The sequence below is a fragment of the Poecile atricapillus genome, chromosome Z, assembly GCF_030490865.1.
Source record: "Poecile atricapillus isolate bPoeAtr1 chromosome Z, bPoeAtr1.hap1, whole genome shotgun sequence".
NCBI lineage: Eukaryota > Metazoa > Chordata > Aves > Passeriformes > Paridae > Poecile > Poecile atricapillus.
This window is the reverse complement of record NC_081289.1, coordinates 116714910-116732949: the sequence shown is the minus strand read 5'-3', so window position 1 is coordinate 116732949 and position 18040 is coordinate 116714910. Positions and strand designations below refer to the sequence as shown.

Here is an 18040-nt window from a genome sequence, read left to right as displayed (position 1 = left end):
AAACTGCACCTGGTACTACCAGAATTAAACTGTAAAAGGCAGAAAAAAAACCCCCACAAAACTACAAAACATCAAGACTTATGAAGATATTAGCTTCATCTAAAACAACCAGTACCTCATGATGTAAGAGCTATGGCTGCATGCAATGTTGTGGTTTGGATACAGCAAACATTATTACTTAGGCATAAACACTGCAGGGCATCTGGCTTTCCATGATAGCATGTAGTGATTTTATCCAAAGAAAGCACAACTGACTTCTACTTTCAGTTACACAAAAAAAAAAAAATTAACCTTAAAATGAATACAGAAAAATACAACTATTGGTATGTAACTCTGAACTGCTTCTGTTTTATTTTGTTATCGCCTTGTAAAGAAGAAATTGTGAGGCAAAGTTAGTGACAGCCATCAAAAAGATGGAAAACACAAATCAGTGCTGTACATTTTGGCATCATGCTAAACCCCAGAACAGGCAAGCAACAGTAACCTTATTCTCCCTGGGAAAATAAAAAAAAAAAAATTAAAAAAAAAAAAAACAAAAAAAAAAAAACAAAAAACCAATAGAGGAAAAAGGTGTCATAAGAGAAAACCTTTGATGTTAGGAACATGCATTTGTGCAAATGACATAAAAACACCCTGCAAAACAAAAACAACAAACCCAAAGAAAGCCCCAAAAAACCCCTAATCCAAACCAAAAACATACAATGCTACAAGCAAACAAGCAAGACAAAAGAATCTCAACCCAAACACACAATGTTTTTCTGCCCAGTCAAAAAGTACTTACATGTTCAGTAGTATCATCATATTCCCACTAATTTAGAGTAAAGGAAGTGGAAAGGAAAAACAAAAGAAATAAGGAGATTTGTAGCCTGGTTGAGATAAAGTTTTCTTCTTTATAGTAAAATGAATATGAAAGATGTCTGAAAAAGTCATGTACAGTTTGAATTATCCATGTAGAATCACATTGGTTAATGAAATCAGACCAGGCATCTTTAATTCTATTTCTTTTTTCCCTAAAATCCAGCTACTTTTTTTTCACTGACAAAAAAAAAAAAAAAAAATAAAGTAATGAATCATCTTGTACAATATAATACTATTTTATAATATTTTTTATTAAAAGTTGCCAAGGCAACATTAAAGGCTACCTAGTTTATTTAATCATGTTACCAGGCTATATGTTTCAGTTTCCTAAACTAATGCAATGCATTAAGTCTTGAAACCACACTGATATTTTATCATCAAGGTCTTCATAGATGCAGAAGCCTTGATCACATGTATCATAGAAGTACTATAGGCAGGAAGGAGAGGCAGGAAGACAAAGGAGTTGACTATCTTTCATGAAACAGTGGCAAGTGGGCAGGTCAATGTTAAACTTCACAAAAGAAGAAATACAACTTTTGCCTTTCTATTGTTTGGACCCTAATGTCTCCAGTTACTGACCTTTTTGTGTTTAAAATAATTTTAACTCCCGTACCACAGAGAGGTTGAAAGTCAAAATTTGTGAAAGGAAGAAGAGAATGAAAGCACACTAGCACGTCCTTTTCCATCTCCTCTCCCTTTTTAATTTCCCTTCCCACTTCCTGATCTACTTCCATCTTTGTCTCCACTAAATTTAAACCCTAAACCCTAAACACCATGTTTTCCAAAATAGGAAAGTAAGTAGTGGTAGCAAAGTCCTCCAAAAACACAGTATTTTGCAAATAGGGTGATGAGCAAAATGCAGGTATAGGCGACCTATTCTCCAAAGAGGTCTGTGCAAATCTGAGATTCAGAACTAAGACTGGAAAGGAAAGAAAAAGAAAAGGCACCCCCCCATTTGTTTACCCATGTAAAGTGCTTACAAAATCGATTTTACTCTTTGATTTAGGTAAATAAATTTTTTCTATTTCCTGCCAATCCACTCATAAACTGTGAGCTAGCAGTGAGACATGTATAATAGATAGTAGTTTCCCATAGGATGACTCCTTCAATGTCAAAAGCTTTGGAAATCTTAAGTTTTACAGAGTACCCTTATATCTCAATCAGTAAAATCCTAGTTTGAGAAGCTTTTAAAATTGGATGTTTTCATTATCTCATAATCTCATAATTTCTCAAACAGATGGGAAATTTTGCAATATAAATAACCACATACTTATTCAAACTAAGTTCCTCATTTTACTGAAGCTCCTGATATGAATAATGAAGAGTATAATACCTCAGTGGTTTCTGAAGTTACATTAAGAACATTAATTCCATGTGAAATGCGTAGTAAGGTGCGTACAAGCTGATCAGAGAAACACTGTAATAACAGGCTAACACTGGCTTCCAATGATTCTAGGCTGTCCACCGAAACAATGAAATAGGAGATGGATGGATAAAGCCATGCAGAGTTCGCTACACTGACTTTGACCTGGATTAGATCACCCTAATGTTTCAGTGTAGGTAAAGTCTCCAGGTTTAACAGAACCACAGTAATGACACAGCTCATTTAGTTGCTGATCAATCAAGAAGAAAGTGTCTTGTTTTGGCCTGAGAACCTTTAAATGCAAGTGTTCTGAAAAAAGTCTTTAAAATAAAGACTAAAAATGCTAGCTGGCAGATGGTTAAATAGAATGAAAAAAGACCCTCAACAACAAAAGGCAGTTTTGGATTGCTCTCTGGTAAATGAAATGTTTTCACTGTGACCTAGAAAAGAAGGGAGTGTCCCAGTTACCTGTGCATCTGCTAGCATGATGTCCTTCAGCATGGGCTGACCCTTTGGCTCTCCGTTTTCCATCCTCACGTAGTGGACCTGGTATCCTCGTATCTGACCGTGCTGCTTATTGGGCACAGGCGAGCGCCAGGACACTTTAACAGCAGTAGAGTTGACAGCCTCTACCTCGACTTTGCGAGGAGGACCACTAGGAACTGGAACAACATCATTGGACAGAAGAGAATTACAGCCACCTGTCCCACCCATGTCTTTTCTCTTTTTTTCTTTAAGAAAGGGCAGACTCACTATGTTGTCTTTGAAGAATTTAAATCATTCAGCAAATGAAAATGCTCAACAAATCTGCTCTACCTTTCAGTGAAAAGATCAAAAAACATGACTGATGCAAAAAATGGAAGAAAAAGGAGTATTAGAGAAATAGAAAAACATGTAAAAATGTACAAAAGCCAAGGAAGATGCTTTGAGATTCAAAGCATTATAATACAAAGAGATATTTTAATCATTGAAATAATAATACTATAATAATAACAAAACCACAAAAGATTAAAAAAAAGTTTCCCTTTTTTTTTTTTTTTTTTTTTTTTTGTTTGTCAAGTTCTATGCTTTATTTTGGTTTGTTTTTTCCTCAGGATAAAAAGGAGGCTGATTACAAGGATGTCTTCTGTCACTTTCAAGAATGGAAGAAAAGAAAATGTGTGGAGCATCAGTTTTCCAAGATCAAAAAACAAAACTAAAAAAAGCCAACAAAAAAAACAAACAAACAAACAAAAAAATCCAAAAAAACCCTCAAATCAAAAAGCACAATATGGAAGAAGAAAACAGTTTAAAAAAACTAAAACAACCAAAAAACCAAGGCCTGTAAAAAAGTTTATAGACATAACTTTTTAAAAATGGCAATGACTGTAAAATCAAGGAAAAGGCAGAAAGTTTTTTCCCTAAGAGAAATTTTTCATTAAAGAAGCAAGAAGGATACGTATGGGCTCAAAGGAGCAGCAGATTCATGTCACTTGGAAAAAAAAAATATTTTCTGATAAAAAAATACAAAAATAGAAAAATGGTGTAGAAAGAACAGTCTTTGATTAAAAAGCTCAAAGGGTGACAATATCTGGTTATATTTGGGGAAAAAAAAAAGAGGAGCAGAAAAAATTACTGTTAGCCTATACAAAAGACAGCAGATGACAGAGTCATAGAGGTGCAAACTGATGTAGTGGAGGCAACATACCATCTTCATCTGTCCGAATCAATACTGCTAAGCTCTCTGGGCCAGGTCCAACATCAGTGTGAGCAGTCACAGAGATCCGGTACTCAGTCCATTTTTCCAGCTGTTCCAAAAGGTACTGGGTACTGTCCGAGGAAATTCCCAAAATTTCATGGGGCTTGACATCTTCTCCATCAATCCCAATGTACTTGATGGAGTATGCAGTTATAATGCCATTCTGTTTTTCCACCGGTGGAGGTTTCCAACTTACCAAAATGCTAGTGGAGCTGGGGCTTGTGCAACTAATGTCTTGAGGAGGAGCTGATGGCTCTAATTTCAGTAGTGGGTTAAAGGAGGATTTGAGTGGAAGGATAGAAGTGATTGAAAAAAATGAACAAAAGAAAAAATAAAAATAAATAAAAGACAACCAAATGAAAATAATAAATAAACAAAAAGTAGAAACTCAAAAAAGCAAAACATCAGGTAATCATATGCACCTTGGCTTATTAACATGAAGAAACTGAAAATGAACGGATGAACTAAACGGTGAAAAAGGATGTAGGGGAAATATATGAAAATGAAGCCTCAAAATAATATTACCTACCTGTAATTAAAATTCTTCTTGAAATAAAATAAAAACGTGATACTTCTATGACTACTGACCTATCTTCATAATCCTTGCAATTAGTGCAAGCTGTAACATTTTAAATAATACATAGCATGTATTTACTTACAAATTTTGACATCCCCTTCAAGTGGCTTTACTTTCCTTAAGACAGAAAATCTCTTTACACAAGTCCTAAAAACTTGCAATAATTGCTAGAAATTGTTCCATGAGTTTCTATTTTTGCAGCCTTTCTATTCTCATAAACAAATTATCTTTTTTTTTTAATGAGTCTGCCTGACACAAGTCAACCATAAATTACATATAAATTGAAAACAGTTACTGAAACATTTATTGTAGCTAACATACTATGAGCATGCAGTCCATAGAAGATGCAGAAAAGTCTTAGTCAAAGATTTACCTACCAGGAAAAAGTGACAGGCTTGTTGATTCTGACTGTAACTTGTACTTACCCTAGATCAGCTGTCAGTTTTATTTTTTTAACTCCTCTTGGAGACACCTTTGCTAGCAAAGAATTATTCCTACCAGTAATGTATATTACTTTTAAAGGAAAAGAAAAAATTCTAACCCAAACAATGTGTAAAGAAAGCAGGTATTCATTTTACAAAGTGACTTTACAAGCTCAACACATCAGAATGTGAGTTTCTGACTTTGTTTCATCTCCTGTCAGCATCACCAGTCTTCCAGAGCAGAAATGCTCACCTTTACTCATTTTTTCTCAAAGGAGTATGTTAGCATATTTACCTTTTCCAAGCTTCAGAGCATTTAAGCATGCATGTCATTCCACTGCTTTCAGTGATGCAAATCAAGTACTGAAAGTTAGGTATGCATTTATGTGCTTAAATGCACTCTGACTTACCAAAATCTATGCCTACTAACAGATCATTCAGAGCACCAAAAAAAGACCCATAATTCAAACTCACTAGCAGAAGGAGAGGGTGTGAATTCCTTTCCTATTTTTGCCTCCTTTCTTGTAAGAAAAACATAAATTTTGTGTGTTAGACCTTTATTCCCCTTTATATCCCCCTCTCCACCTTTTCTTCCCATTTCTTAAGGGAAAAAAAGAAACAAATGGATACTTATACATGCTTATAATAGTGACATCAAACAAAATTAAAACAACAGAGAAGGCCTAGGACCCTGCTGTGACCTACTGCATTTATACATGTATCTTTTGGTTCCCTACAGCTCTTTCTACAGGGATCAATGCCTTTTTATTCAGTATGGTACACTGCTCCTCCAAAGGAAGAGAGGAGGGAATTTACTAGTATTTCAATTAACTAGAGGAGGTGGATGGAAGAACAGATGAGAATTAACATATTTGGGGTTATTTTTATAGACTAATTCAGTAATCAAGTACTCAAAACAAACGGATTCCCTTCTACCATTAACTTGTGCAGGAAGTAAAATACATGTAAAACGTCCCTTAAGGGTCTTACAAAAAAAGAAATAAATCCCTGCAGCATCTTCCTCTGATATCAAGATGAAAGGCAGTAGCACATTCTGGTGAATATTGTTAATAAAATCACAGAAGTTTATTAATTTTTAATCTATTATACTCTGAAAATATAAAATATTGCACTTATGTAACTAAGGATAATTTGAGGGTACTTTAACCAGTTTTATTAACACATATATGTTTTTTCTCAATTGCACATTTTTTTTTAAAAAAAAGTAATCTTTGCAGCAAACAATTTGGACCTGACCACTGAAATTAACTGGATTTCACTACTGTCTGAAGACAACAGGCTGAGAAAAATTTAACATATTCTTATATTCAAGAAGAGAAAACGGCAATGTGCTTATATATGGAACATGCAGCCTTGGCTCCTAGATGTTTGTTTTGTATGCAGTCTAAGCAACCTTCATCCAATATAAGATAATGAGCATTCTAAATAGTTGAAATGGCTCCCAGAATAAATCAGTACCTATTTCTTATTTAAATTATTCATTCTGAATTACTAAACTGAAAAGTTGCCTTGCCATTATATCTAAAACTAATCTTTACTGTTTTTTATACTTATTCCAAGTGTCTTAGAAATGCTTCAGAAGCACATTTAGCTTTGCTTAAAGGTGAGCAGCACTGTGTCTCCAGTCACACTAACTGATACTAATATATAACACTACCAAGGAACAATTATATAATCATAACTGCAAACTAAAAAAACTCGTCAACTGAGAAACTGGATTTTCTGTTTTGAGTAGTCTTGAATGAATACTTTAAAAACAGGCAATTTAATTTAAAACAAATACAAATAAATTTGTACTAAGTTTTTCAATGACACATTGTAATTCAAACTGTCAAGAAAGCATAATTTGTAAAGCAAGAATATCCTTCTGGACATCATGGCTGAATAGCTGATTGTTTTAGTTAAGTCTTCATTTAAATGCTTTAAGGTGTATATATAAGTCCCTGATAAATCTTTACATCTCAAACTATTTTTCTCCAGGTGGAAAACAACTGAATACCGTAAAAAAACCCAGAATAAGAAAATTGAACAAAATTAGAATGATAAGATACTATAGAAGAGTTGTTAAGAAATATCTGGTACAGTCTTAAATATTCATCCTGATCCATTCTACAAATTTTTGCACTTTAGGGAGATGCTGCAGAAACAACCTAGGAAGTATGCAGACTAGGGAGGTGGAATTTTATTGACTGTTATTAATGTACACCTATGGCATGATACAACATTTCACCTTATTATAAAATAAAATTTTATTATGCCAACATTTTATTGCCTCCTTAGACACTGGTTTATTTGGGTTGTTTTATGAAGCTATGTAAAAGCCATTCATATATTAATTTGATCACAATACACCTTAAAAATACACATTTTAGGCATTCTTTTGCAGTATCAAGCAACATCAGCACTGTATTTTGCTTCTTTCTCTGTTTCTGCCTACCTAAGCTACTGAGATTAATCTCTTTGAGAAAGAGAAACAAAGAGAATAAATATTTCAAGGAAAGACACCTACTTGACTGCATGGTTCTCGCTGAGATTTCTGCTGTTGAAGCACCCAGCCCTTGAGGAGAGCGTGCAGCTAGGCGGAACAAGTACAGGCTGTTTGGCCTTAAGCCTTGCAGACGATATGATGTAGTAGGTTCAGTGGAAACCCGTTGCTAAAGGTAGATGATTAGAGAATGTCTTGGATAGTATTCAGAGACTCTGAATTCCATGTATTGCATGCATGCTTTTATACTGGGATTTATTACTTTTAAGTAAACCACGGAGAAAAGCTTAAATTCAAGAAATAAGGCAGAACAAAACCAAACTAAAAAAACCTAAAACTGCATACATTACTTTTAACAAACATTAATAAACTATTATTTTAAAGTCAACAGTTGAATGGGTGAAACTCAGAGCCGCAAACAAAGCTTGACTGTTTGATGAACACATAGCTATATATGAAGTATGGAAGTTTTTTCAGACAATACCACATGAACAAAGCCTTACCTATAACTGTCTTTTGTGGCAATGATTTTATAGGGTAAGTTATCTTGGGTTTAATCTTGTAGTTAAATTTATATTCAAATTATTAAAAGCAAATTCTTCCACAGGGTAACTTATTAAACAGTGGCATGCATCCTATTTGGAAGTGAAATATGGACCTGGCCCCCTTCCACAAAATAAACTTGTGAATTGACAGTGTATATATGAAGCTGCCATAAACATAAGCTCAGCTGAAGCATCAGCAATGACTTGAAGATGCAGGAGAAACCAATGAGGCTGACTATCTCTTGCATCCTTCTGAGACTCCTGGCTTCTTTCTTTTCTCTGTGATACCTGGCAATACAGCATTTTCCCTACCAGAACAGTTTAGTCTAAAGTTTATGGCAGGATAGAGGCCCACAAACTGAAAATTCTTTATGAAGTAATGGTACAGAAAAGGTCTATTGCAGGTTTTAATCTTTAGAAGGAACCTCCTATTTTCTTCTCAATTATTACTGAAAGATTAGAAAAGCTTGGGAATTCTCTTACACAATGGCACAAAGAAACAAAAATTATCTAAGTCTGAAAATAGATTGCAAAGTTCAGGTATAAAGCCCTTCAAAAAGGGCTTAATGGGTCCACAAAATGCCTGCAAACATTTTTGCTTCCAAGCCTTTATAGAGAAACAGGCTCAGAGAGACATAATCAATGTTTGAAACTGGATGGAATTTCTGAGGTAGTTTCATTGATGTCTGCAGCAAAATTCCACTTGCTGGTAACCACTGATGACATTTTCTGCTGTTACACACTTTCAGTCTGTCACTAGGCTAACTGCTGGACTTAACAAACCTAAATATCAAGGCGTTTCTACTAAATTAAGTTAGTAAAACATGAAATTGATGCATTTTATGGTGAACTTATTAAAGATCATTAAAAAGATGTACAATCTTGCCACTTACTTCCTCCCCATGCTCCCCATCTTTGTAAACCAGTTCATAGCTGGAAATGGTATCAGACCGTGGAGGTGTCCAGGAAAGCAGTATGCTTGTTTCAGACTCAGGTTCTGCTTTGAAGTTCAGTGGCTGACCAGGCACTAAAGAAGAAGTTGAGCAGTGTTGTCAATTACTTATTTGCATACTTCAATACTTTCAATTTTTTTTAAATGTTATCCAAATATGGCATGTGATATTACTTTTATTTATCTTACTGAACTTAAATTGCTCCACTGTATTATGAAATTTATGTAACCACAGAAAAATAATGATACATTCAATTCACATGTTAAAAATTATCAAAGATTTAAAATATTTTTTTTCCAGTGTAAATAAAGCAAATAGAACCAAAACGCAATTTAAGAGATGCCTGGTGATGAATACCAGCAATCTAATAACCTGTGTGTGAAATGGCAAATATAAACATCAATATATTTGTGTATGAGAAAAAGCTAGTAGAACATGACTAGCTGAGATTGTCTAGAATAAAGTCTTAAAACTATTACACGTGTTTCCAGATATGATTTTTTTTTTTTCCAGCTCATAAATAAAATATATAAACACATCCTGGTCTTATCTAAGAAGACACCCAAATACAATATCCAAATACAATAACCTGAAGTTGTTATAACCCAGTGAAGAGATATTCAGCTAATTTCTCATTAAGTGATGTATTTCCACCCTTTAATGACCGATATTTTTAAGAATATAGTTGAATTTCTAATGACGACATTTCCTAGTTGCAAGAATATACTTTTGATTGCGCTATCCAAGAACATTCTCTGTTGTTCCATATTTTGCAATGGTCACAGAAATTAAATGTTATCCTAATTTACTTCTTCAAATGTAAAGCAAATTATAAGGTTGACTAGGAAAAGACAGCAAAACATAACTGTATCACTGGATTGTGTATAATAGTTTTGGCACCCAAGCTGTAAAACATTACTTTCAGTTAATAGTACCATTGGTAAGGCAGGAAACTATTTTTCACAACATCTCTAGCTGTTCAAGAATAAAATGTGACATGCTGTCATATTTTTTCATGGGAAGAATAAAAAGATCTACTTCTTAGCACACACTAAGAACAGGTGTAAGAAGTAGGATGTGACAATAATGGTTTCACAAACATTTATCAGGGAAGAATTCTATTATAGCATTACACTAAAAGACCTAAAAACTTCAGAGAGCAACCTCTTAAAATAATTTGGTATTTTTATTTTTAACTTCCCCAGACTTCTACAGAATATCAATTTGAGGAGAACACCGCCCTTGTGTATTCTGGTACACAATTTAGATTTGAAAGAAAGTTAGATTTGATATCTAACTTTCAACAAACAGAACCTTTCTCCATGAGGTGCATACTCAAGCTGCTAGGTGGACACCGAAAACCTCTACTTTTTTGGGTTTGTTGGTTGGTTTTTGTTGTGTTTTGTTTGATGAGTGAGAGTAACAGGAGACCAGCTCTTTCACAGGAATAAAAAGGGACAGGACTAATTAGATCTTTTTCTCAAAGGTGTCTGGTCTAAAAAGAGACTACTACCTGGGTCCTGCAAAGTGCAAAGAGGAAACGATCCTAAAGTACTGGGAGCCATTACAGGAAACATCAACTAAGTATTTGTGCCAGATTCTAATTTTGGAGAGGGTGCAGTGCTGGCAACAGTTCAGCTGGGAGAATGGCTCTCAGTGGCACTCCCAGCAGTGACAGAAGGGATGGAAGAGACACAGCCAGGCTCTTCACAGAGTGCGGCAGGTGAGAGGCAGTGGCACAAGTTGAAACATGAGAGGCTCAGGACAACCCAGAAATTCAGCCAGGGCCCAAGGAGGTTTGCATCATAGCAGCCCTGGGGCACTTAAGTCATCAAGTGGGTGAAGCCCTAGGAAACTCAGTCTGACCACAGAGCCAAGCGTGCCCTGGGCAGTGGCTGTGGCTGGACACCTCCCCAGATAATCATCCTGCTGGCCTGAATTGTCCTGTGATGCTATGATCTGTACTTAATGTATGGATACATGAATTGTAGAACACAGCCAGGCAGTAATAGCAAATGATCAGTCAAGTGACTCATATGAAGGCTGGTACCATCTGTTATGATAAATATGGCAGCAGATGGAAAACTAAGGGTATTTCCTGTCTCTCTACATGCTTTAAGACCCTCATTCTCCAAGTAGTCCTTTTAAAAAACCCAAGCCCTCTGTCATCTTAAGTCTGCAATTCTCAATCATTTTATAAGACAAGCTGATTGCTAATTGGGCTTTTCCAAATGCTGTTTGCTGAAACAAAATCTTGCTTCAAAATTTAGTCTCCCCTTGAAATTTTTTAACCACAGTTAGGCAACTCTGATGCTGAAAACATGGACGGAAGAAAAAGTTGACAGGGAAAGCTGCATTGCTCCAAACAGATAAGCAAAGATGAAGAAGAAAACAAAACCAAAGTAACAGAAACTAAACACACTTTATTGCTAATAAATTCTGGTATGGAACCTAGTACCAAAGAAAAAGTACCAGTAAAGGAAGTGGAACAAATAATTTTTAAACTATTTAGGATTTACATGAATCCTAGAATACACATCTGTTAAAAAAAAATCTTCAGTGGCACATGGGAACTAAGCCAAGCTGGAGCTGACAGAAGCTACTGGTCTCCTTCAGAAAGAGTAAAAAGCCTAGAGAAACTGCAAAGCATATATATGCAAGTGGACTTCATACTCTTACTGTAGTGTTTTTAATGTCCCACATCAAATCTAACTCCAAATTAGTGCTGTACATGGGTAGCCTAAATGGGATGATTTTGCATGAGCATTCTCTCAATACTGTCTTTTTTGTTTCGAGGGCAATATGCTCTAGAAAAGTACATTAAAACCCCTAACTTCTGTGTGCTTCTTTCTTCTTATCTCTTCTTCTAAATATAACTTAGGGAGTACACACAATGAAAGACTACAATGCAGTAACAAAACAAAGAATAAAGTCCACAACTACTTTTTCCAAAACTTCACATCAGCTTCTAAATCTTCACTTGCCTATTCCTCCATGTTTATTGCTGGATAATAAGGAACAAACACAGACTGCTGGACTTTGTCCTGCACATGTGGTTTTATCTCCATCCCTGATTAAAGTGCCAGAACAGGATCATAAAACAGGACCTCAGAAAGGCACAGCTCTTCAGCTGGCTGAGGTAACCAGAAAACTACTCCAGGTAGTTTTCTGGGTTTGCAAGTGATAACGAAAAAGGAGGGGAGTCTCCAGGATAGAAAGGGCCCCATGACATTGCTGGGGTGAAATCCATACCTTGTGTAAAGCTCAATGAATTCAATAAGAAATCAGCTTTGGAAAGGACAACAGATCAATCAAGAGAATTTACAATCAGTAGGGAACCTAAAGGCACCAAGAGTTTATGCTTCTGATATCTCTGACAGAAGCATGAAACTCGATATAGGAACTCTTACAACTGACCAGCTACTGTGCTCCAGAGTTTTTCCTTTGTAAACAATATATATATTTTTTGAAATAAGTCCTAATAGAACATAATTAAAAAATAAAATGGGTAACATACAAAATAAAATGTGTAATATCTGCACTCCCTGTCTCTCTGATACAACTGCAATAATCTCTTCAAATAAGTCTGAAGATAGCTGAGGTTTGCAGCTTTGCAATGTCAAAGAACCACAAAATAATTAACTACAATACATTTTAGATTTTATAAAAGCATAGTATATTGTGTGAAAAGTAATCAGAAATCCATAAATTGTTTTCTTCAAATATTATCTCTAACTGACATAGTAGGAAATCAGGGAACAAAATAAATGTGTTAGTCAGTCTTAAAGACAGAGTCCACCTGGTCTTGTCTGGATGACTAGAGAACACAGTGAAGAGATAAATTTTCACTGTGTGAAGGTGAGATCCTCAATACTGAACTCATCACGTTAGCACTTAAATGAAGTAAAATACAGACCAGGAGACTTACCTGTGCATTGAGAGTAGGGCACTTATTCAAAAGCTAAAATAGTCTTTCCTACCTGACCAGAAATATCTCTTGAGGGAAATTTTAAAATTTAAATCATTTAAAAAACTACCCTATACTCCACCTCAGCATCAATACATGTATGTTAAAGTGGGGTGCCACAAGGATGGTGGCGGACTCTTTCCAGTAGTGCCCAGAGATAGGATGAAAAAGCAGACATACACTAAACCACAAGAAGTTTCTCCTAAACCTGAGGAAGAACTTTATATTGAGGGTGGCAGAGCACTGGAACAGGCTGTCCAGGGAGGCTGTGGTGTTTCCCTCTCTGGAGACATTCAAAACCCACCTGAATGTGTTCCTTTGTCACCTGCTCCCTGCCTTGGCAGAGGAGTAGGACTGGATGATCTCCAGAGGTCCCTTTCAACACTAAATATTCTGCAATTCTCCCACCTGCTTTCTTGCTTTGAGTTTCTAGTTACATGCTCTCAACTCTTTTCATGTGGAAGTCTATTTCATGAAATGCTTCACAAAGACACTAGGCTAGGACTGTGGAGTTTCAGAGACATCAGGTTTCCCCATTCACTTGTTCATCCAAAAAAATTAAATGTCTGGTACAATCTAGCTTGCTACAACACAGAACAGTACTTTGCTACCAACTCTTTCTCTGAACTTCTAATTTTCTTTTACCATTAAAAACTCCAGAAACATTAATTTTGTTAAATCTAATGCTCCATTTATATGCCCTGCAAGTTGGACCCTTAACCTTCTCATTACTGTCCTTTTTCCTATGCTGAAAGCATTAACCTTTTATAACTGTAATAAACCTCAGTCTTCAAATAATGGAGAATCCTTCATTTAAAACTAATAATTTGTTTTGTATTTCAAGTTTTTTTCTACAGAAACATAAGCTAACAGGTACACATTCATTTCTCTGAATTTTTTTTTCCCTCTTTCTCTTTTTCCAGTAGTTCACTATCCAACAGACCTTGTGTATCTCTCTCCTCTCCTTCTAACTAAGCTCAGAACAAAAAATTCACTTAATTCCTTCAGCAGCTATTCTCTTTGCAGGTTAAAACTGAAATTAAATCGAATGAAATGAAATGAAACAAAACCCAAACCCAGACAGTTCAAAATTCTAAATATTTCTGGTACACACAGATTAAAATATGTTGCTCAATGCACATATTTTTATGACCAGTTTAAGCCCAGAAAGGAGTTAGAAGAATTGTGTCCTGAGCAGTTAAACTGGACAGAAACAAATTCTGTTTGCTAACACAGCAAAAAAAACCCAAACCCAAAAACAAGCAAAAAACAGAAGTGAAGTATCACACTAAAACTCATATCAATATTTCTTTATTCTAAAATTTGGTAAGTCAATTAACCTACATCATAGACCATCCTGACTCCATCCCTAACAGAATCTAATCCTTTGGTCCAGAAAGCAAAATAAGGACTTTCTTAAAATTTGGAATTGATCTCCTTTAACCCAAAAGGCTCAGATCCACAGCTCTTTTCTGATTACAGAATCTGTTAAAATGGTGCCTTTTTACCATAAAGAAAGCACTGCTGAAAACAACTGGGCAATAGAACATGGCTTTGTCTTCAAATGCTTAAGAAAAATACTGAACACCAAAACTGAACTTTTTTGGGTTTTTTTCATTGTCTGGTTGTTTGAAAAATATATCCTTCTCTTCCTCTCAAAAGACATGCTCCCAGTCAATATTTTAATTAAAAATCTAAATTTCACTACCATCACGATTTCAGCTGACATGCAAAGAAAAACACCACTCATACACCAGTTTCAAAAGAACAATTCTGCTATACTAAGAAAACAAAAATTCCTCTGAACAGTTTTTTTAAGAATAAATTATTCATTTTTATAATCTCTCTCCAAAGATCAGAATACACTTAAGGCAGGCAAGCTCTAAACCATCTAACAGAGCCTGTAAGTCATATATGTCAGCATGATTTTGTTTTATATATGCTCTAACATCCCCAAAGTGAGGGTTAAGCTAAATATATATAATGGCAGGCTTATTTGTTTAAAGTAAAATCAACCAAATGTAATCAGCATCCCATTCCTATTTTAACATTTTAAAAATGTTTTTATTTTGTCCATTTTCCATGTTTTTAAATGATACTTTATATTCACTTTAATATTTGAAATGCATTTGATTTTGAGAGATTTAAACTAAAACAATCATATTCGGATTCACATTAAAGCAAATCTGGACGAGAAGGACAAGGAGAGCATTTTTTTCTGAGGTGTTCACTGAAGAGAAACTACTTGATAGAGAGATGGGGATTTCCTAATTTTTAACCATACCCTGGAATGGACATGTCCACTAGACTTTCTTAGTTCTTATCACTTTTATAACTTAAAACATTTGTATTTCAAGTAAAAGTATCAGTGCTTAAATATGCTTCCTGTATGCTCTGTTCTTTGTTTATTTCAATTTTTTTACATAGTCACAATTAAACATTGAAATCACGTTTAAAAGAAACCCTCCAGCACTGTTAATGTTGTAATTTCTTCAGATTGCAACAGTAATCGGAAACAGATGGACACACTTACTTCTCTCAAGTGACCTCAGAAAATAATGTAACTTGGGCCAGTCCAGCTGAGCCTCAGTGCTCATTATTTTGATTCCTTTATCCTTCACTGGGGCAGCCACTGTCAGACACTTGCTAATCTAAGAGGTTTACAATTGTGAGTGAAAACACAGATAAGGAGCTCACTAAACCTTCTGGAAAAGCTTTATGCATGTGGATTCACTCAGAAGTCAGATGTCAATATAAAAACTAGCTCTCTGAAAATGGTTGCAAATGCCAAAATTAAACTCTAGTGTATATATTTACATTTGCATGTGCACACAGACACACTTTAATCTAGTACCATAAGATCTAAAAATTTTATAACTTCTTAGCTGAGATACTGGAAATGGTGACATCTAGATCTTTGTGCAACATAACACCTAGAAAGATTCCAGTACAATACATCAATTTCTGTCTTTATTAAATGCATTACTGGTAAAATGCAGAAGTAAAAACTGGATGAAACATAACTGTCTAAAGTTATACTTTAGAGATATGTTTTTAAGAATTTGAGGGATGCTAAATTCTGCAGCAGGAAACTTTCCTGTACTAAAAAATTCAAGTACCATTATATATTTTTATGAAATCACTGGCCTACAGTAATATTTCATGTAGCTTTCTCTTAACTGTTAGACAAAAGGACCTTTTATTTCTTATTGCTATAATAAAAAACTTTGTGCAGTATAACTCTACCAGAGCTTCTCACTTTAGACTTCAGAAAAACTTTTCTGCCACGTTTTTTACTGTGCTTGCTTGTCCTTTACTAATAAAACTAATTCATGGTCCTAAAAGTTCTTGAACAGAAAAAAAACAACCTAACTGCAAATAAAAACTGGGAAAATAGTGACCCTGTGGTATGCATTTTGTAGGGGCAGGTTTGATTTGACATATAAATCCAAAGTGTACCAACCTGCTTGCTTAATCCTACATAAAAGTTTGTTGTATTTATTGCTCTCATGTTTTCTGTGTTCTCAGAATCTTACCAACTAATTGAATACATATGCAGTACACGTAAGTTTTAGATTTCCAAAAGCAATATTCCCTAGAGTGATATGGCATAGGAAAACTGCATGTCACCTAAACAAAATCCACCAAAACCAACAAGTAACAAAAAGAAAGCTATGAAGAACTACTGACAAACAGGTTTAGCACACAGAGTACTGACAAACAAAAGCCTTAAGATTTGGCCACCTCCAGGATGACGGTCTCTCTGAGACTTCAGTTGCACTACAGATAAATTTCTTGACACTGATGAAAAAAGAAAGCATGAAGGGGTAATTTCCACTCCACAAAGATAACTTGCACTGTGGAATTGAGAAAAGGTTATCTGCAAAAACTGACTGAATAAACTGGCTATACTTGAGGGGTAGTTCTTTTTGCAACATTTTAAACTGAAAGTCTCTCCCACAAATTTTGTTCATTGCTAGCTTACCTCCTGTTTGAGTGATGACTTGAATGTCACTAGAAAGTGGTCCATCCCCAACAGAAGTAAAAGCAAGAACCTTCACAGAGTATGTTTTCTGGGGTACAAGATTCCCAATAGTGGTAATATGGCTGTCAGCCACATTGTGCTTCATCCAACTGTTGACATGCTGAGTGGGGTCCATGGTGTAATAAACTCTGTAACCTTGTATTTGACCATTAGGTTCCTCGGGTTCTTCCCACTGTACCAGAATGGTGGTGGAGCTCAGCATGCGGGCCTGTACGTTGCGTGGTGCACTTGAAGGTGCCTGTTCTGAAGTCCTGGTTGACACAGGCTCGCTGGGTGGCCCTCGCCCAATGTTATTTACAGCAACTACCCGAAATTCATACTCTGAATATGGGCTCAGGCCAGCCACACTGTAACGAGTTGTGGCCACCCCATCAATTTCTTTATATGGCTCCTCAGAGTTTTTGGGTTTGTGTTGGATTATGTAGTAAGAAACCGGCTCAGGATTTCCAGAATCCCAAGTCAACGTTATGCTAGTTGCTGTGCTTTCTGTCACCACAGGTGTTCCAGGAGGTTTGGGTAAGGCTAAATACAAATAACAAAAAATACAGTTAGCACTATGTAACAGGAGACATTCTTTATTAGAATAAAAAGCTTACAAACAATAACAAACAACAAAACAAAAATAAAAGAGGAAGACAAAATGGAAAGAAGGAGCAATCTGTTCAGAGCAAGCTTTTGTCAATTACAATTTCCTCCAAAATCTATTGGAAAATCTTCAAGTTCTGTTCAATGCAGTTCATTTATCATGAATTAATGATACCAACTTTTGTAATAAATCCGTAACCACATACAGAAGAGGAATCTTATAGAAAGATGATTCACAATAACAGTTGAATTTTCAGATATTTTTTGAACTTCTTGTTTGCAGTTACACAGTGAATATGATACTTGGACACAGCAATTCTAAAAAATCAAATGACTGGTTCTTAAAGCCTCCTGCTGTTGATAAATAAATACATTAGAAGATCATTTCTTTAATGGAAATGAAGCCTGGGAGCTAGACACAGAAGAATAATGGAACATTATGACTAACTTATTTTATTAAATATTAATTATTCAATTAATG

General features: G+C 35.3%; 1 protein-coding gene across 1 annotated transcript in view; it reads right to left on the bottom strand.

The window, feature by feature from the left end:
• The window catches only part of PTPRD (protein tyrosine phosphatase receptor type D), a 382186-nt gene that overhangs the window by 123426 nt on the left and 240720 nt on the right, over positions 1-18040 (bottom strand). Inside the window, exons 11-16 of the mRNA XM_058827273.1 lie at positions 16915-17496; positions 8903-9036; positions 7489-7633; positions 3909-4214; positions 2690-2883; positions 782-808 (exon numbers count right to left, since the gene is read on the bottom strand). Coding sequence (XP_058683256.1) covers positions 782-808; positions 2690-2883; positions 3909-4214; positions 7489-7633; positions 8903-9036; positions 16915-17496 — 1388 coding nt within the window. The remainder of the gene's footprint in view (positions 1-781; positions 809-2689; positions 2884-3908; positions 4215-7488; positions 7634-8902; positions 9037-16914; positions 17497-18040) is intronic.